We start from the raw sequence: 22,123 nt of genomic DNA, 5'->3' as shown, positions 1-22,123 counted from the left end.
CTGGTGAAAACGTAAGCACTACTGCATTATACCTATCTCATAGAACTGGAAGGGACCCTGAAAGGTCATCAAGTCCAGCCCCCTGCCTTCAAAAGCAGGACCAAGCACTGATTTTGCCCCAGATCCCTAAGTGGCTCCCTCAGGGATTGAGCTCACAACCCTGGCTTTAGCAGGCCTGTGCTCAAACCACTGAGCTATCCCTCCCCTCATATTCATTTTACAGATATAAAAACAGACACAAAGCTTGTGCAAGGTCAAAGTCTGTAGCAGAGTCAAGAATAAACAACAGACCTTCTGACTGCTAATTCTGTACTTCAACCCTAAAACCATACTCCTAAGTGTACAGGGAGATGTCAGCAAACCAGTCAAGTGCCTGAAACCACTACGGCTTATTGCTAAAAGCAGCCTAGTCAGCAGGCTGTAAATTGGCCATGTTGCAACCTCAGCTGGACCAAGACAGGAGGAGAGCAGGTTTTGGGTGCCACAGAAAGGGCAGCTTGACCCCGCATCCTTCCTGATAAGAATTGTGTTGAAATAGATGATACATGCAGTTTAGAAGAGCAGGATGTGCCCCAGGAATGTCGACTGGGGCCTAAAGGCTGCAAACTCTGGGAAAAACCCACACCTGGTTAATTAATAATCAGAAGGAACCTCTTGTTTGACCACTGAAACTGCTTACTTAACAAGTTTTCTTTAAGGGACACGTCATTCTATTTCTAACGTATAAATAAGGGGGAAAAGTTTGAGGTAGTTGGACTCTTTTGGACTCTCCCTCCGGATACATCTTGTAATCCCCACCAGCAGACGGAAAATCTGGCCACCGGAAGTCTGCCATTGTGTCACTTGAGAGCCATACTCAGCTTTGGTAATTATCTAACCTGCTGCAGACATGTGTAAATGCTTGAGATTAAGTAAAGTTCAGCTTTAAGTGAAAGCATTCTTGTGTTGTCCTGTTTGTGCCAGCCATCTATTGGTCGGACGGCCGTGTCTCCCGATTTATTTTCTAACACCTTCTTGCACAGAGTAAAAGTTACCAAGAGCTTTGGGTTGAAAGAACCCCAGGTAACACTAATCTATGCCAGCTAGTAAGACTGATGGATTACTATTTAATGAGGAGCGAAAAAACAACTCAAACCCAACAAGAACTTCAGTCAATCAGAAACCAACTACTTTGTTAAAATAAAATACATTGTGTGCATATACACAAATAAATTGGTTTTTTATTGTCTGAAATTCACAATAAGGTACATGATGTATATAGATCTTGCCTAGAAGTTGGAGTTAAACACACTGCATCTTAGGACATAACCTATTTATCAGCTGTGATAAAAAGTGTTTGTTTTTTTAGAAAAGCACGCCAGGATTACCTTTATTTTTCAGATTTACACATATGTTTTTGCATGTATATCTGATATACCAAAATTTGAACACATAATTTAGAATACAAGAATTAATTTCCATGAATAAAATCCTCATCAGTTTGCAAATTTATTCAAAAGTCATTGTTTTAAATAAAGCAGCATTAAAATCCGATAAATGGGGTTGAGGAGGAAGAGGAAAATAATAACCACAGAGAATTTGCATTCTGTCCTTCCCAAATATCTTTCAGGCAACTTGAATCTTTTTTCTCAGGATAACTTGTAAAACCCCCAAAATCTGAATTTACGTCACTTGTCTGAAATAGTTCCACAAGAGTCTGCATTGAGGAGCAACATGCATTTTTCTTTTCTTCAATAACAGATACATCATCAGTTTGCTTTACACATAACTCCATAATCTGTTTCCGGTTTCCTCTTTTATTTTTTCCTAAGGAAAGTTTTACTTTTCTGTGCAGCTTTCCAGAAGGTGAGCTGGGGGTACTATTGACAGCCAGTTCACTAGTTGCTTTGCTTGTAGAAAGACAATGTGGTAGCGTCTCAGTCTTCAGAACTATATGGTGCTCTCTCTGTGGATCATTATCCATACCAAAATCTAATTGTTTTTTGTTAAATGCTGAACTGGCATCTGTTTTCTTCAAATATTTTGCTGGTAGAACAAATGAATCATTTAATTTTCTTTTTGGCTGTGAGGTATTTTTGTCTTTTTCATTACTATCAGTGACTAGACCATGAGTACATAACTCTGTTTGCACTCTTTGTAAATTCTTTCTATTTAAATTTACTTCAGGTTCAAATACTTCATTACTAGAATGCCCATAAAATTCAGATAAGTTCTGGAGGTATGTTTTGTTGTCTTTCTGGGGAGGTAGCTGTATGAAGTTTGGTGATAAACCAGTCTCTTTTAGATTTAAAGCACAGGAACCTTCTATTTTACCATTTTCAGCATTACATATGAATTCACCGACTACTTCGGAAGGACATGATGGATGGCAAGGAAGAATAGAATATAGGTGTTCAGAAATGGAGTTATGTTTTTGTATCGAACTCTGGGATACTTTTGTATGTTGATGGTCCTGTTTTAGTGCCTGCACTGTAGTATCTTTCCAAGAATAACACTTGAATGAAATGTGTTGTCTTTTTACTCGTTCTTTCAGCTCATCTGCTTTAGTTATGTTTCCAGTAACAGGAGAAAAGTATCCCATACTATATTTTGTCCTAAAATTAAACAGTTTACAACGTTAGAATCCAAAAGAAATATTTGAAGGAAACAAGATATCAGATTACTTTAACAAAACTTAATCTGTTAAATGTATCGAGGCGAGTATTAAGATTGAGAAAACTGTCTTTATTCTTATAACAAACTTATTTGCGCTAATAAATGCTTATATTACCACAGGATCAGAAGGTATCATATACAAACTTCAATATTCAGAATGATTTCTGCAGCTTCTTAAATCATTTCTAAAATATTCAAAGAAAATGGCTTTGAGTTTAAACAAAACCAAATTCACAAATACTAATCGGCATTTAAAAACGATGATCATTTTACATTACATTTTAACATGACAATACGCTCAAGGCACTTAAATATTTTATAATTTTTCAGTTTCATCAGATTTAGCTTTTTCACCCTTAATAAGCATTTCCAAACCACAAAAGGAACAGGAAAAGGGGAGACACTAATGGACTGATCCTGCTCTTGTTGAAGTCAATGAAAATTTTGCCACTGACTTCTACTGGGAAAAATTTGGTTTCCCCATGTCATTACTCTCTATTATACTTTTAGGAAAGACAAAAAAAAGAGAAGAGGGAACACAAAAGAGCAATCTTTATTATTGCCATAGTTGTAATCAGTGAAGGCATTTGAGCTAGAGTCCTTTTATTTTAAGGGTGTGTGTTCATGGACGAACATTCTTCTCAGATACGGATCCTGTTCCAACTCTTTTCACTCAGACTTTGGCAAAGGGAGGTTGTGACAGGGGGTGACTTTGGTGACGGGGGGCTAGAAATGGGGCGAAGAGTATTTTCATTTGAGTGTTGAGCTTTTTTGGCATTATTATAGGTTAGCTGCTGATTTTAGTTGTATTTTTCTACACATCTGTTAAAGGAAAGAGTAACAGGTATGTGCCTTTTTTGTATAATTATAAATCTAAATAAAATAAATGATGGATAAACTGTTAACAAACCTTAATTATAATCTATGTTAATATGTACAAGTGTAAGAGTTCTTTTTTCTAGAATACTTGGCAAATATATCCGATGAAATAAGACAGCTAAAGTACACCAGACTTACTTTTTCTTTTAAAATCAGGTTTCTTAGGTGTAACATAAATAAGTTTCAGTGACCAATCCAAAACTGAAAACTATTAATTAGTTCTTTACCAGATTTATACTCCCAAAGCTACAACATCTTTAAATCTCTGGCTAGCTAATTCATTTATGGGGATTTTTAAAGTTAGTAAATGTGAATTACCTTTTCATTTTTTGTGTGTCATCTCTGTACTCCACAAAGTCATAAACAAATTTGGATATTATATCATCCACAACTTGATATTGGGTGCTCTGTGCAAAGTTTTGGTGCTGTTCACTTTCAAGATGCTGAAATTAAAAAAAAATCATGAGACACATCCTGTACTGCAGACAGCTGTACAGAAATTAAATGTCTCCACTGAAAATAAAACAGTAGCTTCTTTCTGAAACAAGAAGTATACTGCTACAGGAAAATACAGTAACTCCTTGCTTAACACTGTAGTTATGTTCCTGAAAAATACAACTAAGCAAAATGATGTTAAGTGAATCCAATTTCCTCATAATAATAAATGTAAATGGGGAGGAGTGGAGGGGGGGGGCCTAGGTTCCAGGGACATTTTTTTCACCAGACGAAAGACTATATATATATATATATGTGTATGTATGTGCAATGATAATTGTGAAGCTTGGTTGAGGTGGTGAAGTCAGAGGGTGGAAGAGAGTGGGGTACTTCCCAGGGAATGCCTTACTGTTAAATGATGAACAAGCACTTGGCTGAGCCCTTAAGGGTTAACACGTTGTTAATGTAGCCTCACACTCTACAAGGCAGCATAAACAGAGGAAGGGGAGACAGTATGGCAGACACAGACAGAGAGAGACAGATGCGCATTGCTCCTTTAAGTATGCTGAGCGCACTCTAAGGGTATGTCTACACTACGGGATTATTCCAATTTTACATAAACCGGTTTTGTAAAACAGATTGTATAAAGTTGTGTGCACGCAGCCACACTAAGCACATTAATTCGGCGGTGTGCATCCATGTACCGAGGCTAGCGTTGATTTCCAGAGCGTTGCCCTGTGGGTAGCTATCCCATAGTTCCCGCAGTCTCCCCTGCCCATTGGAATTCTGGGTTGAATCCAAATGCAAGAACAGTGTCGCAAGTGAATCTTGTAAATGTCGTCACTCAATCCTTCCTCCGTGAAAGCAACGGCAGACAATCATTTTGCGCCCTTTTCCCTGGATTGCCCTGGCAGACGCCATAGCATGGCAACCATGGAGCCCATTTTGCCTTTTGCACTATCACTGTATGTGTACTGGATGCCGCTGACAGAAGCGGTACTGAAATGCTACACAGCAGACATTCATTTGCCTTTGGAAGGTACGAGACGGTTACCATTCTATTGCACATCTGCATGCCATGTAATTGGCGATGAGAATACGTTTCGTCTTCGTCTGTCTGCTGCTGTCATGGGCTCTAGCTGGCCTCGCTGAGGTCGGCTGGGCGCATGACAAAATGGAATGATCCCTGGGTCATCCTTCTTTGTTTTTCTAAAAAGAGTCAGTCCTGCCTAGAATAATGGACATGGTACTAGAGAACAGAGAGCACAGCCGCTCCGTGTCAGAGCCCAGAGATCCCACAGAAATGATGAGCTGCATGCATTCTAGGGGTGCTCTGCAAACACCCATCTGTTGCTTCCCTCCTCCCCCAACCCCCTGGCTACCGTGGCAGTGTCCTCCATTGTTGATGAAGTAATAAAGAATGAAAGAATAAGAAACCTGACTTTAGTGAGATAAAAGAGGGGAGGAAGCTCCAGCTGCTATGATAGTCCAGGCAGACATTGAAGGGTGCGGGAGAGGCCCAGCTCTCCGCTGCTTGAAAGTCAGGCGTACAGAATCTTTTTCTTTAGACATAAAGTGGGGGACTGGATGGAGCTCAGCCCAGTTGCTATGAGGAAGACTGTTACAGCTGTTCTGTACATTTGCGGGATGACTGGAGTCATTTCATTTTTACCCAGGCCGCCGACCTCACCGCGGCAGCCAGGAGCAACTATGGCATGATGATGATGGATGGCAACATTTACACATACTGCCACCGGGAGGGGATGCTCGGTTCAGGCTGCTGCACCCCGTCTACCAACAGCATGCAGTAACATAGGTGACATGAAAAAGTCAAGAAACAAATTTTTTTCCCTTTTCTTTCGGGGGGGGAAGGAAGGGCGTAAATTAGGAGACATATACCCTGAACACACAGAAACAGTTTTGACCCTCCAGGCATTGGACCGTCACAAGAATGCAAATGCTTTTCGGGACTGCGGGGACTGTGGGATAGCTGGAGCCTCAGTACCCCCTCTTCCCTCCAGACGTCCATTGATTCTTTGCGCTCCATTACGCTTGTCACACAGCACGTGTCTGTGGACCTGTCTATCATAGCCTGGGATTTTTTCAAATGCTTTGTCATTTCGTCTTCTGTAATGGACTCTGATAGAACAGATGGTCTCCCCATACAGCAATCAATCCAGTATTCCCATACGGTCCATGCTGGAGCTTTTTGGATTTGGAACTGCATCACCACCCGTGCTGATCGGAGCTCCACGCGGGCAAACAGGAAATGAAATTCAAAAATTTGCGGGGCTTTTCCTGTTTACCTGGCCAGTGCATCTGAGTTCAGTCGCTTTCCAGAGCGGTCACAATGGTGCACTGTGGATACCGCCCGGAGGCCAATATCGTCGATTTGCGGCCACACAACCTAATCTGACATGGCAATACCGATTTCAGTGCTACTCTTCTCGTCAGGAGGAGGTACAGAAACCAGTTTAAAGAGACCCTTATATCGATATAAAGGGCCTCGTTGTGTGGACGGTGCAGGGACATCGGTTTAACGCTGCTAAATTCGGTTTAAACGCGTAGTGTAGACCAGGCCTAAGTACATTGCCCTTTTTAAGCAAGTGAGAGAGCAGCTGCTGCTAGCAGTTTCCTCTGTCCTGAGCCCTGTCGTGTTCCCCCACTCTCAATGGAGATGGAGTAATTTTGGCAGGACCGGGTGGGTGGGAGGGAGCAGATCAGTTGGGCACCGTGATATTAGCCCCTCCCCTCCGCACAGAACAGGAGGCTCTGGGAGCAACTCATGTAGAGTAGGACAGCACATGGCAGTGGGGGGAGACAGCTGAACTGCCGGCAATTGAAGCCTGCTGGGTGGCCTGCTGCACATGGAACTTAGGGGAGCGGGGAGCTGATGAGGGGCTGCCAGTCCACTCTGGTTCCTACCCCCCACCAGCTAGCTGCAACAGACTGCTCTTTCTGCAAGCAGTGGACAAAGCACGCAGCTGCCAAACAACATTATAAAGGAGCACTGCGCAACTTTAAACTAACACGTTCCCTAATTGATCAGCAATGTAACAATGTTAAACGGGACAATTTTAAGTGATGAGTTACTGTACTCTAATATTAATAAATTTATACAGCACATGCAAACAAGTTTAGCATAAGTGTAGGAGCAAGATGAAAATACAAGATCATATGGATTTGGGTCCTTACACGCCTATTCTAGACCAGCAAAAGTTGACAATTATACAAAATAGCACATTTCAAAAAAGTATCTCTCTGATACACCCCCTCACCACTATTAAGGGCTTGTCTACACTACCATGCGGGGTCAATCTAAGATACACAATTTCAGCTACGTGAATAGCGTAGCTGAAGTCAACGTACTTAGATCTACTTACTGTGGTGTCTTTACTGCGGTAAGTCGACAGCTGATGCTCTCCCGTTGACTTCACTTGCGCTTCTCATTCTTGTGGAGTACCGGAGTTGACGAGAGAGTGCTCAGCGATCGATTTATCGCATCTATATTAGATGCAATAAATTGACCCCCTCCCCCCCCAGATCGACTGCTGTCTGCCGATCTGGCGTGTAGTGTAGACAAGCGACAAGCCCTAATTCTGCATGTCAGTCTAGATATTAATACACTAACATTTGGTGCAAAGGCATTCATTCACTCCCATATTGGCTAAAATAAAGTTGTTTCAAATACTTGATGTGCATAAATGGGCAATTTAAAAGAGCAAGTGTTCCTAAACTCTTATTGACTATGTTTCCGAGATGTAACTATAAGTAATCTTAGCAACCCTTTGTGTAGTCTGCAAGACAGCACTAAATTCCCCTAGAGAGAAGATTTCTGTTTTTGTTGTTTGCTTTTTTTAAAAGAACTTTTGAGTATATCGTTAAGTCAATTAATATCTATTAGGCAGAAAAATACTTGTTGATGCCACATTTCTATGCACCGTATAACAGATTGGGTTGAGTGTACAATCTATGTTACACTTACAGTTTGCAGATCGTCATATTTCTTCATACAGCATTCACAATACCCTCTCTTTTTCTTATCCTTTAGAGGAAGTTGAACTGGACCACCACAGTCTTTGTCACTATTTGTTTTGTTTCTGTTAGCAAAAAAAAAAGTTGTATGTACAGAGTCAGTTATCTGTCCATATGAAGTTGTGCCTTTAAACTTGCTAACTACAAAACGGTAAAAGTGTTAAGAGAACCAAACATTTTAGAACATCAATCAAATCAGAGTGAACAAAGATTTATTTCAGAGGACAGAATACTGGACTAGGACTCAGGAAATCTGGCTTCTATTCCAGGCTCTGGCACTGTCCAAGGTCACCCAGCAGGCCAAGTCCCTTTGCTTCCCTATGTCTCAGATCCCCCATCTGTGAAGTGGGGACAATGATGGTTACCTCCTTTTGTAAAACACTTTGAGATCTACTGATGAAGAGTGCTATGTGAGTTAGGTATTAACAGTTGAAGGTGAAAATGCCCCTGATCCTTCTCATATTAAACCCCCAGAGGGTTATTTTCAGCAACTGTTCCTCTGCTTCCAGAGCCCTCACCTGTGGAGTCCTACAAGACACAGTTCTCTACTCCACATTCTTCAATAGTTACAAGAACATGTTGGGAAGTGGGTGTGACAAGAATGCCGTACCACCAGTATGCCAATGGCACTCAGCCCCACATTTCCTTCACATCAAATAAGCAGTACCATCTCCCTGTCTAGCCAAAATCAGCATCTTCCTATTGATTCAGACTTGGTAACAGTAATCCACACACGTGACCTCTAAGCTTGATTACTGAAACTCATTATATGAAAGAGTGAAGCCACATGACCTGAAAAAGCTCCTACTGGTACAACAGGTAGCAATACTTCTGCTTAGCACAACAGGTTGCCTTGAGTATATAACCTTAGAACTCTACTTTCTGCATTGGTTCTCCACTGAATACAGAGTGCAATTCAATCCGCTTCCTGATGTTCAAATTCCACACTACTGGATCTAGCTACTAGGAGGTATTCTTTCTAAAATCATTATCTTTTTACCATATATCTGTTCCACTGGAACCATGGAATTGTTGAACAACTAGAGAAAGTTTGTGAGCATGGTAAACAGAACTTTCATATGACCAGGACCAAGACCGTGGAACTCAATATTTGAAGAAAGAAGAATGACCACAGACCTTACTGCATTCAGAACTAAGTGTTTCTGACAACTTTCCTGCAACGAATTCTTCTCTTTCAGATTTACAAAACAAACAAAACAATTTCTCCTTCTGGCTGTGAATGGAGAGATATCATTATTTCTAATTTAATTATTAGTTAGGAACTCAGATGGGACAAGGACCAAATAAATAGATTAAAGGCTTATCTATACTTACAGTGTGCAGCTGTCACCCTCCCGTCGATATAGCACTGTCTACACCAGGGGTTAGGTTGGTGTAACTACATTGCTCAGGGGTGTGAATTTTCCACGCCTCTGAGCAACGTAGATATACAGACATAAGTTCCTAGTGTAGGCTTAGTCAAAATTAAGCAGAAGACCATAATTCCAGAGGTTTATATCTATCAGTGGATACCTTCCTTGCCCACTCCAATTCCTGACAAAACAAATAAAAAAATAAAAAGTACACTACACTCACTTACTCTCTCTCTTTTTTTAGGAGAAATATTAAGTCCAGGAGGGTGCCTTCCAACCACCTCACCTCTATACCCTTAGTGCTAACTTAGGTGACAGGAGCACTACCAGAAATCCCTACAAAGCCCTGAAAGTTTCTGCTGTGTTGCATTTGCCTTATCTTTCACAAAGCCATAGGCACTACAATCAAAGCAGATAGGAAGCAGGAGATTACTGCCATGGCAGCATCAACAGAGAGAACCACTAGCAGTGTAGTATATTGAGAGTAGCATAAAGGACTGGGGCAGTGCAGAAGCTATTACGAATTAAGATAATAAACATAACTGACTGTCAATTTAGACGATTCTTGACTGTGCTCTTAATTTTAGAACAGGTAGTGATAGGTGCACTATTTAAATTTCAACCCAAAAGGACAAAGTGAGAAAGTTATGAGAAGCAGAAAAGAGTTTTAAAATGAAGTTATCATCTCAGCCCACTATCTCTAGAATTCACTACAGCGAATGCTGTAACATCAGTTTTAGAAGTCAATGCCATAAAGCAGTTCCAGCGGACTAAATGACTGGTTGAAAGGAGTTCAGGGTCAGAATCAGAGCCTGATACTTCAGAAAGCACCCCATTAGACACCTTATTAGACAAAAATCACCCATGTAATTTGCCAAAAAGCATAACTTTAAACTGCTGTGCTCAAAGTGCAGCCTGAGTGCCAAATACAGCACGTGACCATTTAAGTGCAAGGTAAGAACAAAGCTGATCAACTGCATATTCTTATTGCCTGTATACTCATACAGTAAGTACTCACCATTCACCTCTCAAGGAAGATATAAAGTTCAAGCAATATTAGGATATGGAACATTTTGTTTTATTTAGAGAAAATTAAGTTTACATGTAAATGAAGTGCATTCTTCACTATCATGTAGTTTGACTTAGGATGATAGTTTTAAACAAATTTAGTTAACCTTCAGCTTTTTATTGGCAAATTAAAGTGAACAGCTCTAGAGCCAAGATAATTCATTTGGTGCTGTACTTAGTGGAGGGCATCCAGGAGGACAGAGGAAAGGTATCAGCAGTGGAAAGGAGGAAAGAGAAGAAGTGTCACAGCCTGCACTGACCCACAGCAATATGGTTATGATGCCTGCATTTGTATGTCCAAAAAAAAAAAAAAAAGGACATAAAGAAAGGATAAAGGAGAGAGAAAGAAAAACGGACAAAATTACCAGTAGATTCAACAAATGAGACACTGGTATTGGTATAGAGCCCCATGTAAACTAATACGAAGAGAGTCAATTTCTTAGAGACTGAAGAAGGAATTTCCATATTTTTTCCTCAACAAACCTTTGTTTAGACTGAGTTTGCTTTTGGTCACTAGCATTCTTCTTATCTGCATCAAATGGACTATAAGGTTTTGGAGCAGAATAGTTGAGAACAGGAAAGCTGGATAATTGCAGATAAAATGGTCTGTAACGGCTGTAATAGGACAAGAAAATAGTTGTATTAGAATAATCAAACCTGAAATACAGACAATAAAACATCTATTTAGAGCAAATTAAATACACCCTTATATTCAGAATCAAACATTTTTTTTCCTTCTTTCTGGCAGCTGATATACATGCAATTTATTATTGCCTCCTATGAATATCAAGCAGTTAGCTTTCAGACAAGATTATAAAATATTTTCCTTCTTCCTTCCTTCAACTTGCTGCTTTTTTCAAATCATAAGATTTGCTTCTGGTGGCTATAGCTGTATTGTGCATAACATCATATTGATGGCTTTTGTCCCTCTTCAGCATGCAATCTGGGGGCCTGCTAGAGTAGACTGCAAAGCTAAGAACTGCTCAGGTAAATAGTGTATTCATGTCCCAGAGGAATACAGATAGCAATTCCAAACGAACACATCAACTTGATATCTTTTGCACATTTTACAGTTTATGAACTAGACAAAATATCAACTCCAAGAGGGAGAAAAATCAGTGAATGTGTATGTATGCAAAATACTTTCATAAACAACTTAAGGGAATTATTGCTTCACAGAACTGTATCTGAAGCTACTGGATCTAGAAAGGTTGCCTAATCTGCAAATACATTCAAATATATTTAAAATATGTGAGCAGTGAAGTTCTTCATTAAATAGGAATTCTGGTATTTGGCTTTAGCTCAATTTTTCAAATTCCTAATAAAAGCTGAATCGTCTGAACAAACCCATTGCCCCCACTCAGCTACCTGCAGCATTCCACGCTCAGCTGCTTGGTCTCCCTTTCTCTTTATGAACAGATATTTGTAAATTATGTAAACAGCCAGAAGTGTGTTAGGTGCTTTACATATATTATGAGGTCAATGCCTCAAAAATAGCAGTCTAAAGGGCAAATCCATGCTTATTTGTGCTTTTCCTTTCTTCTATTCAGGTTCTTATGCTGCACCTATAACCTTGTCTATTTGCCAATCCCTGCCATGTTTATTTGCCTAACTCATGTCAACCTCCCTTCTCCTTTCACTAGTGCTAAATCCCTACCACAACTATGGGAGCCTTCTGATGCACACTATAAAATTATGAGGGCTCAGAAAAAATCTTCAGATGTGTGACTAGCCAGTGAGTCTGGAGTTAGCAAGGCCCAGCATAAAATGGTAGCTGATTACAAATTGAGATGGGAAATAAATTACAGCACAACTGCATTTATGTTTTCAGACTTGACTATGCTCACATTTTCTTGTTGAGCTTTCTTGTTTCTTGCCAACTCTCACGTTTTTGACTGAGACTAAGACTGTGTCTACACTACAGCCTATGCTGGCAAAACTTATGTATCTTCAGGGCCTGGTCTACACTGCGCGTTTAAACGAATTTAGCAGCGTTAAACTGATTTAGCCCTGCACCCGTCCACACAACGAGGCCCTTTATATCGATATAAAGGGCTCTTTAAACTGGTTTCTGTACTCCTCCCCGATGAGAGAAGTAGCGCTGAAATCGGTATTGCCATGTCGGATTAGGGTTAGTGTGGCCGCAAATTGACGATATTGGCCTCTGGGTGGTATCCCACAGTGCACCATGACTTTGCTCTGGAAAGCGATCTGAACTCGGATGCACTGGCCAGGTAGACAGGAGGAAAAGCCCCGCAAATTTTTGAATTCATTCCTGTTTGCCAGCGTGGAGCTCTGATCAGCACGGGTGCGATGCAGTCCCAAATCCAAAAAGAGCTCCAGCATGGACCATATGGGAGATACTATGGATCTGATTGCTGTTATAGGGAGACAAATCTGTTCTATCAGAGCTCCATTACAGAAGAGGAAATGACAAAGCATTTGAAAAAATCTCCAGGCTATGATAGACAGGTCCATCAGCACAGATGCTGTGTGAAAAGCATAACGGAAACCAAAGAATCAAATGGACGCTCATGGAGGAGAGAGGGGGTACTGAGGGCTCCAGCTATCCCACAGTCCCCGCAGTCTCCGAAAAGCATTTGCATTCTTGACTGAGCTCCAATGCCTGAAGGGTCAAACAACATTGTCTGGGGTGTTTCTGGGTAATCTTGTCAATTTACCCCACCTCCTCTCCCGTGAAAGAAAAGGGAAAAAAATTGTTTTCTTGACTTTTTTCAATGTCACCGTATGTATACTGCATGCTGCTTGGTAGACGCGGTGCTGCAGCACTGAACAGCAGCATCCTCTCCCCTCCCTGGTGGCAGACAGTATAGTATAAAATGACTGACAGCCATCCTCATCATCCTGTGAGTGCTCCTGGCTGGCCTCGGTGAGGTCGGCCGAGGCGCCTGGGTAAAAATAAGAATGACTACTGGTCAGTCCAGCAGATGGTACAGAATGGCTGGTAAACAGTCTTCATCATAGCAACTGGGGGCTGAGCTCCATCAGACCCCCACTTTATGTCTATAGAAAAGATTCTGTAACAGCCTGGACTATCATAGCAGTGGAGGCTGTGCGCCTCTCCCCCACCACCGTTTAATATCCGCCTGGACTATCATAGCAGCTGGAGCTGCCTCCCCCTCATTTTATCTCACTAAATGTCAGTGTTTCTTATTCCTGCATTCTTTATTACTTCATCACACAAATGGGAGGACCTGCCATGGTAGACCAGGAGGGTTTGGGGAGGAGGGAAGCAACAGGTGGGGTTGTTGCAGGGACACCCCTAGAATGGCATCAGCTCATCATTTCTGTGGGATCCTGGGGCTCTGACCGGAGTGGCTGTGCTCTTCTGGTTCTCGGGTGCACTGGTTCTCCAGTACATTTACCCATATTCTAGGCAGGACTGACTCTATTTTTAGATAAAACATAAGGAGGGAATGACCCAGGGAGTCATTCCCATTTTGTCTTTGCACCCCCAGCTGCTCAGCGAGGCCAGCCAGGAGCACCCATGACAGCAGCAGACGGTAACAGAATGACTGATAACAGTATCTCATCGCCAATACAATGGCATGGCAGATGGTACAATAGGGATGTAACAGTCTCTGCTACCTTGCAAAGGCAAATGAATGCTGCTGTGTAGCACTGCTAGTACCGCCTCTGTCAGCGGCATCCAGTACACATACGGTGACAGTTGACAAAAGGCAAAATGGGCTCCATGGTTGCCATGCTATAGTGTCTGCCAGGGCAATCCAGGGAAAAAGGGCGTGAAATGATTATCTGCCGTTGCTTTCACGGAGGAAGGAATGAGTGACATTTACCCAGAATCACTCGTGACACTTTTTGCATCATCATGCACTGGGATCTCAACCCAGAATTCCAATGGGCGGGGGAGACTGCGGGAACTACGGGATAGCTACTGGATAGCTACCCACAGTGCAACGCTCCAGAAATCGACGCTAGCCTCGGTACATGGAAGCACACCGCCGAATTATTGTGCTTTGTGTGGCCACGTGCACTTTATACAATCTGTTTTACAAAACCGGTTTATGTAAAATCGGAATAATCCTGTAGTGTAGACGTACCCTCAGAGGTGTGAATAGCTCCCCCCCCCCGAGTGACATAAGTCACACCAATATTAGCGTTCATGTGCACAGTGCTCTGAGAGCGGGAGAGCTTCTCCAGCTGACACAGCTTATGCCACTCACAGAGGTGATTTTTTTATGCCAACAGGAGAGCTCTTTCCTGTCGACATAGAGCTTCTTCACCACATGCGCTGCAGCTGCAGGATTTGAACCTAAATCAGCTCTCAGAGACAATCTGGTCCACAATAGTCACATTTGGAAAAATGTATAGTTTTTCTTTTAAAATTGGAGTTTGGTACATTTTAATATTTCAACTATATGAAGGATGGGGCCCCAAATCCTCTGATGTGCCAAGCTTATATCTGCCATAGCTGAGGAAAGGAAGGAAAGTTGATTCCAAGTAATCTTTCAATTTCCCTGGTGCAGAGCTGGCTAGGGGCCATAACAGCTACCAGCTTAACTGAAAGCAATCTAAGGACTTCTTTAAAGTTATATTTGCTGCAGCAGTCCCTATGAGACTTCTGTGCCAGCCAAGAACCAGGCAGCATGCCATGTGTTCTGGCACAATCCCTATGTTGATGGAGAGAAAATCCTTCACTGGCTCTTTAAGATAACTTTCTGGGTACATCTGGCTCCTGAGGCAGTGCAAAGCCAGAGCTGAGGAGCTATCCCAAGGACGTATCTCCTCTTGACAATTTCAACTGTTATTTAGAATAATTATGGTAGAAAAGCATCAGTGTCAGGCCCTCAATTGTTTAAGAAAAACAAGACATACTTTCCAAGAGTCCTTTTTAGTTACTGCAACAACCAGAAAAAACGCTGACATGCTCAGGCCATTGAGCTAGTTGTGGTATGAGACCCCTTAGATGAGAGTACGTAACATCTCACTGGCCTCCACATATTTCGAGTCACCTAATTTCTCCCTGTTCTGCTGCCATTCCTACTCTGTGGTCTGATCTACACTACAAAGTTAGGTCGACATAAGTTGACTTGTTTCAACATAGTTTTACATGCATACACACCTTAATGTGTCTCCCACCAGTGTAAATACCCCGTTCCATTGACACAATAAAACCATCTCCCGGAACAATGCATAGTCACAATCAACCTATTTCTGTCAATGGAGTACAGGCGATGCTAAACCTGGGGCAGGACAGGGATGAGCAGCAAAGCTGGGTGAAAGCCAAGCTACTCTGGCATACATATCAGAAGGCGATGGAGGACAACAACAACATCCCCTTTTGTCCCTATTTGAAAATGGTGCCCATCTGATTCACGTGTTAAGAGAAAAAAGCACCAGCTTTTCATTCTTCACTTGTAAAATTTTAGAAAATAAACTCAGAAAAATATGGCAGTCTAAATTACACAATCTACATTACTGTCCTGTGCTCAGATAGAGTTAGAAGAAGGGAGGTAGAGGTGGCTTCTTAGGCTAGGCAGGGGGTCCACAATTCTCCCCATGTAGAGTACTTTGTTTATCTGAAGAGGAATGTCCCTTTTATCCCTCTTGAATAATCCTGATGAAACTTTCATGGAGATGCTCTGCAATCCTCTACAAAACATTTATAGGGCTGGTGGCCTTGGTAATGTCTCTTATTGCAGGAGAAGAAACAAGCCACTTTGTGATGAGTTCTGCTGACACCATTGCCGCAAACCAGCATATAGACCCAAGTGGCCTCAGGCACCAGCAGCAGCTGCGTTCTCTGTGCCTTTGTCACCCTAGAGCAGGGGTCGGCAAACTTTTTGGCCCGAGGGCCATATCTGGGTATGGAAATTGTACAGTGGGCCATGAATGCTCACAAAATTGGGGGTTGGGTGAAGGCTCTGGCTGGGGTTGCGGGCTCTAGGGTGGGGCCAGAAATGAGGAGTTCAGGGTGTGGGAGGGGGCTCAGGGCTGGGGCAGGAGTTTGGGGTGCAGGACGGTGCTCTGAGCTGGGATCGAGGGGTTTGGGGTGCAGGAGGGGCTATAGGGTGCAGGCTCCAGGTGGCCTCAAGCAGCCCCCAGAAGCAGCATGTCCCACCTCCAGCTCTTATGCAGCGGCGTGGCCAGGTGGGCTATAGTCTGCATGCTGCCCCGTCCACAGGCGCCGCCCCTGCAGCTCCCATTGGCAGCAGTTCTCAGCCAACGGGAGCTGCGGGGGTGACACTTGGGGCGGGGGCAGCACGCGAAGCCCCTTGGCTTCCCCTAAACGTAGGAGTTGGAGGGGGGACATGTCGCTACTTCTGGGAGCTGCAGCACACACATGTGGAGCAGCCTCCAACCCCGCTCCCAGGCTGGAGTGCGGGACCAAGGCAAGCCCCAGACTTCGCTCCCTAGCAGGAGCTCAAGGGCCAGATGTGGCCTGTGGGCTACAGTTTGCCCACCCTTACCTTAGAGCATGAGGTATCAGCCAAAATCACCATTGCCTGTGAAAACATTGGCAAGTTTCACTCAAACTTGCACTTTCCCTATACTCAGACCCAAGGGCGCCCAGCATCTAAACAAGGGATGGGGAACCTATGGGCAGACCAGATCTGGCCCACTGCTTCAATTCATTTGGCCTGCGGCAAGTTTCCGTGCTGCAGGCTGAAAGCCCCAAGCCTCAGTGTCCCCCTACGGGGCTGGAGCCATGAGTGCCGGCTCACCAGCAGCATGTCCCTGTGCCCCTCAGCAGAGGTGCAATCAGGGAAGCTCCACATGCTGCTCCTGCCCCCAGTGCCAGCTCCCAACGGCCAAAGAGAGCAGCAGGGGCGGGCAGTGCACACGGTGCAGAGTCACCTGGCCCCTCTGACTAGAGCCTGACCACTAGACATGCCGGCTGCTTCCAGAAACAGTGAGGTAAGCGCTGCTCGGCCAGAGTCGCACCCCGAACCTCTGCCGTACCCCAACCCCCTGCCCCACACCAGAGCCTCTAACTTCAGCCGGAACCCTCACCCCAAGCTCCCCCCGGCACCCTGAACCCCTCATTTCTGGCCCTGCCCCGGATCCTAGGGGAAGCCCCAGAGCCTCTACCTTCCCCACACCCCGGGGCTTTGCGTGGCCCATGACTGATTTTTCCTGTGAGTCAATGGCCCCTGACAGAAAAAAAGATTCCTCATCCCGTTCTAAAACTTCCATGCAACAGTTTCCCCCTCACTAGTCCGTACTCCCCTTGGCTTGAGCTGCAAAGCAATGCTGTAATGAGGTACTCCAAAAGTAAAGTGATAATTAACATTTCTTATTAAAGGTATTTATGGAAATAACAAAAGGAAGTCTTAAGACTTCTTTTCCCTTTGTTACGTCTGTAAATCTAATAATGTATCTATCTATTTTAATCAGCAACCTCTGGCATAGTATGCTTGAGAGGTGGTCCCTCCATGCCGGTTGAATATCTGACCTGGATCAGGCAAACAAGGCGAGACATGTTCTGCAAGATCCTCCCGTTCTCTACAGCTGCTGACTGCAAGCACAATGACTGGAAGGACCAAACGACCATGAGTAGTGTGCAGAACCAAGAATGGAGAGTGTGGCTGCTTGAGAGGCAAAGAGATTGAAAGTTGCAACAGGAAGTGCACCGGGATATTCTGGTTTTGCTCAGGCAACAAACGCAGTTGTTGCAGATCCAGAACATTACTGAACTGAACGCCTGAAGACCTGGACACAACCACCATTCCAATCACTGGAAAACTCCATGGTCACTACTCCCTATGGCCTCCCAGCATAACAGGTGGCAGCACGGCACAAACCTTTTCCATGCCAGGGAAAACAAGGAGAACTATGACTGCACCTACACTAATCTGATAACTACAGGATCAGCCATCAAGCATAGTGCACTATATGTTTTTAACATGAATAAAACACTGTAATACGTCTTTAAAAACCAAGAAAATAATTAGCATACATGTTTACATATTATTAAGCATGATCACGCTGATGGAATCCACAAAATCCTACCTCTATACTACAGCTTTGGCATGGGGGTGAACGGGGTTTGACAGCGGAGAGTATGTTCTGGCAAGCCTTACCAAGCCAAGAAGGTGTTGAGCTAGCATGCAGGGTAGTAGGGAGTCCAATTGTACCTCTATTACTCTAGGGCAACCTAGCCAAAGTTGAGAGGGTACCACAGCTACGCAGCACAAGGGCTGGCACCCCGAATGCACTGCTGCAAAATTCTCCTGCCACACAAAGCAGAATAAACCAGGAAACTGAGTAGAGACTCATGTGTCAGCCTGACCAACGCTCACAACCCGGGGAAGCACAGGATGAAAAACAGAAAATGACTAAAAGACTAGTCCAACTATTTGTTGCAAGTCACAACACAAGAACACTATCATCTGATTTGTACACTGATACTTACATTGAAGTCACAAGATCAATAAAAGCAAATGTCATTGGGATACGCGAAAGAAGAAGAACCAAAAGACCTCATTGCACAATGGAAAAGCGGAGAGCAAGTATTCCTAGGAAGATCATTAGACGACAGAGCAAGGACTGTAGGCATTGGATTCATTGTCATGGAAGAAACAACTGCGACATCATATCACCCCGGATAGCAGTTCTCACACTTCAGATAAAATGAAGGAGAACAATTAAAATTATTCAGGTGCATGATCCCACGCAGCAAGTGGAAGACGAAGAAATGGAACATTTCTACAAAGAGCTGGAGGAAGCAATGCAGAAAAGATCCACCTACACAATTATCCAGGAGAACTTCAATGCAATAGTAGGTGGAAAGGAGAGTGAGAAAGAAAAGTATGTGGGAAAATTGGGTAAAGGTGTAAGAAATGATCGCGGAGCACGTCTGTTTGCATTCGCAGCAGCAAACCATCTCCACATAATGAACATGATATTTCAAAAAGAACAGTGTTGGCAGTGAACATGGAAAAGCCTGGATAGAATCACGCTGAATCAGATTGACTGTGTAATGATGGTACCAGAAGAATCTTCAACAATGTAGTGATAATAGAAGAATGAATAATTTGCACAGGCTCAGAACATCGTACTTGTGCTCAAAACTATGCATTGACAATGCTTACGAAGACTGAGTGAAGAGAAGCCAGAAACCAAAGCAAAAATGGCACTTCAATGAAGAGACATTTGCACAGGTAGTAAGTGAAATGGACCTCGAGTATAAGGTCAACAAGGACATTGATGGGGACTATGAAGAGTTTATCTTGCAAATAATCTCAGCAGCTAAGAAGGCAAAGGCATTGAAAATGCTGGGATGTAAGCAGAGGACCAGTGAGGAAACTGTAACTCTGATGGCAAGGAGAGCGTGCATGAAATTAGAAGGAAAAAATGGAAGAAGAATACAGAACACAGTGCAAAGAAATTTGTGTGAAGATCAAAGAAGATTACGAAGACCTTAGAAAGAAGAAATTGAGAGAGGCGGAGGAAAAGAACGAAAGTCCGAAGAAGGTAAAAAGGGATGTTAGGCTGAAACAGATCATGCTGGCAGTGCTGAAAGATGAAAATGGTGAGAGGACATCCGAAAGGAGCAAGATAAACAAAATATGGACAAAATTCTACAATGATCTCTACTCCTCGCAGGTCAATGTCCAGCATACACCGTAAAGGCCGCAGGTTACAGAAGAAGTTCCCAATGTTAGGTGGGGAATCCTGTGGCACCTTATAGACTAACAGACGTTTTGGATCATGAGCTGTCATGGGTGAACACCCACTTCATCAGATGAATGTAGTGGAAATTTCCAGGGGCAGGTATATATATGCTAGCAAGCAAGCTAGAGATAACGAGGTTAGTTCAATCAGGGAGGATGAGGCCTTGTTCTAGCAGTTGAGGTGTGAAAACCAAGGGAGGAGAAACTGGTTCTGTAGTTGGCAAGCCATTCACAGTCTTTGTTCAACCCTGAGCTGATGCTGATGGTGTCAAGTTTGCAATGAATTGAGCTCAGCAGTTCTCTTTGAAGTCTGGTCCTGAAGTTTCTTTTTGCTGCAGGATGGCCACATAAGTCTGCACAGTGTGGCCACGGAGGTGAAGTGCTCTCCTAGAGTTTTGTATATTGCCGTTCCTAATATTGATTTGTGTCCTTTATCCTTTTCCGTAGAGACTGATCCATTTGGCCGATGTACAAGCAGAGAGGCATAGCTGGCAAATGACATGGCAATATATTTACATTGGTGGACGTGCAAGGGTGAATGAACCGGTGAGGTGTGGCTGATCTGGTTAGGTCCTCGATGGTGTCGCCGGTGTAGATATACGGGGTTTGTGTTGCATGGATTGGTTCCTGAGCCTAGAGCTACTATGGTGTGGTGTGCACTTGCTGGTGAAAAAAATAACATTTCAGGTTGCAGCTTGATCTGTGGTCAAGGATTGGCCTGCCACCCAAGGCCTGTAAAGTTGTAGGATCATTGTCCAGGATGGGTGTAGATCCTGATGAGCGTTGGAGGGTTTTAGCTGGGCTGTATGTGATGCCAGTGAGTCCTGTTGGTCTTTCTTGGTTTGTCCTCGCAGTAGGAGGCTTCTGGTACACGTCGCTCTGTTGATCTGTTTCTTTATTTCCTCGTGCGAGTATTGTAGTTTGAGAATGGCTGGGGATTTTGTAGTGTTGGTCTCTGTCTGAGGGGTTAGAGCAGAGCGGTTGTACCTCAGTGCTTGGCTGTACGACAATGGATCGTGTGATGTGCCGGATGGAAGCTGGAGGCATGAAGGTAGGCATAGCGGTCGGTAGGTTTCGATATTTAGGGTGTGTTAATGTGACCATCACTCATTTGCACCGTTGGGTGTCTGCTAAGAGGACCTCCCGTGTAGATTTGTCCAGGCTGAGGTTGATGGGTGGGTAGAAGCGTTGAAATGTCGTTGAATTCTCAGAGTCTCCTCCCATGGGTCCAGATGATGAAGATGTCATCAATGTAGCGTAGGTAGAGAAGGGCGTGATGGACGAGAGCTGAGGAGCGTTGTTCCAGGTCAGCATAAAATATTGGCATTGTGTGGCAATGCAGGTGCCCATTAGCAGTGCCACTGATCTGGAGATATTATTTCATCAAATTTGACACAGAGTCAAGTATAAAGGCACAGAGCCTCAGCCCAGAAGAAAAGTCACGTCACTGCTCGGTGACTCTCTTTGGAAATCTGACGGAAGTGGCCTGAGATTTGGTATTGGAGAGTTGTCTGCAGCCTCCTTTTGGTAGTCAGACCTGTTCATTGATGACAACAGCACCTCCTTTATCAGCCTCTTTAATGATAATGTCAGGGTGGTTTCTGAGGCTGTGGATGGCATGCGTTCTGCACGACTTAGGTTATGGGCAACGATGTGTTTTTCCACAATCTCTGCCTGTGCAACGTCGGCGGAAGCATTTCAATTATCAGGTCCAGACTAGTCTATATTCGACCCTCAGGCAGGAGTCCATGTGGAGTTCTTTTTCTTGTGCTGTGATGGGTAGGGTACCTGTGATTTGATCAGCTCAACTGTCAGTATGTTGTCCTGGAAGTATTCTTTGGAGTCGGAGACGGCGAAAGTAGGCTTCCAGATCCGCACAGAACTGTATCATGTTGGTAGGGGATGGGGCAGTGGGCAGAAGAAAGAGAGTCCCAGAGTAGGGACAGATTTTTCTTCTGGGCTGAGTGTGTGGGTTGTGATACCCCATTGACAATATATGCTGGGGTGGGTTAGGGGGTA

At 43.6% G+C, this 22,123-nt stretch overlaps 1 protein-coding gene across 3 annotated transcripts in view; it reads right to left on the bottom strand.

Annotated features, from left to right (window-relative positions):
- Window positions 1-1,202: 1,202 nt before the first annotated feature.
- The window catches only part of DBF4 (DBF4-CDC7 kinase regulatory subunit), a 53,320-nt gene continuing 32,399 nt past the window's right edge, over window positions 1,203-22,123 (bottom strand). For all 3 annotated transcript variants that reach the window (XM_032793365.2, XM_032793368.2, XM_032793366.2), the window contains exons 10-13: window positions 10,929-11,060; window positions 7,955-8,069; window positions 3,853-3,977; window positions 1,203-2,594 (exon numbers count right to left, since the gene is read on the bottom strand). In XM_032793365.2, coding sequence (XP_032649256.1) covers window positions 1,523-2,594; window positions 3,853-3,977; window positions 7,955-8,069; window positions 10,929-11,060 — 1,444 coding nt within the window. In that variant the 3' untranslated portion in view covers window positions 1,203-1,522. The remainder of the gene's footprint in view (window positions 2,595-3,852; window positions 3,978-7,954; window positions 8,070-10,928; window positions 11,061-22,123) is intronic.

Source organism: Chelonoidis abingdonii, chromosome 2 (assembly GCF_003597395.2).
Source record: "Chelonoidis abingdonii isolate Lonesome George chromosome 2, CheloAbing_2.0, whole genome shotgun sequence".
In the NCBI taxonomy this organism is placed as follows: Eukaryota; Metazoa; Chordata; order Testudines; family Testudinidae; genus Chelonoidis; species Chelonoidis abingdonii.
This window is presented reverse-complemented; position numbering and strand designations above follow the sequence as displayed.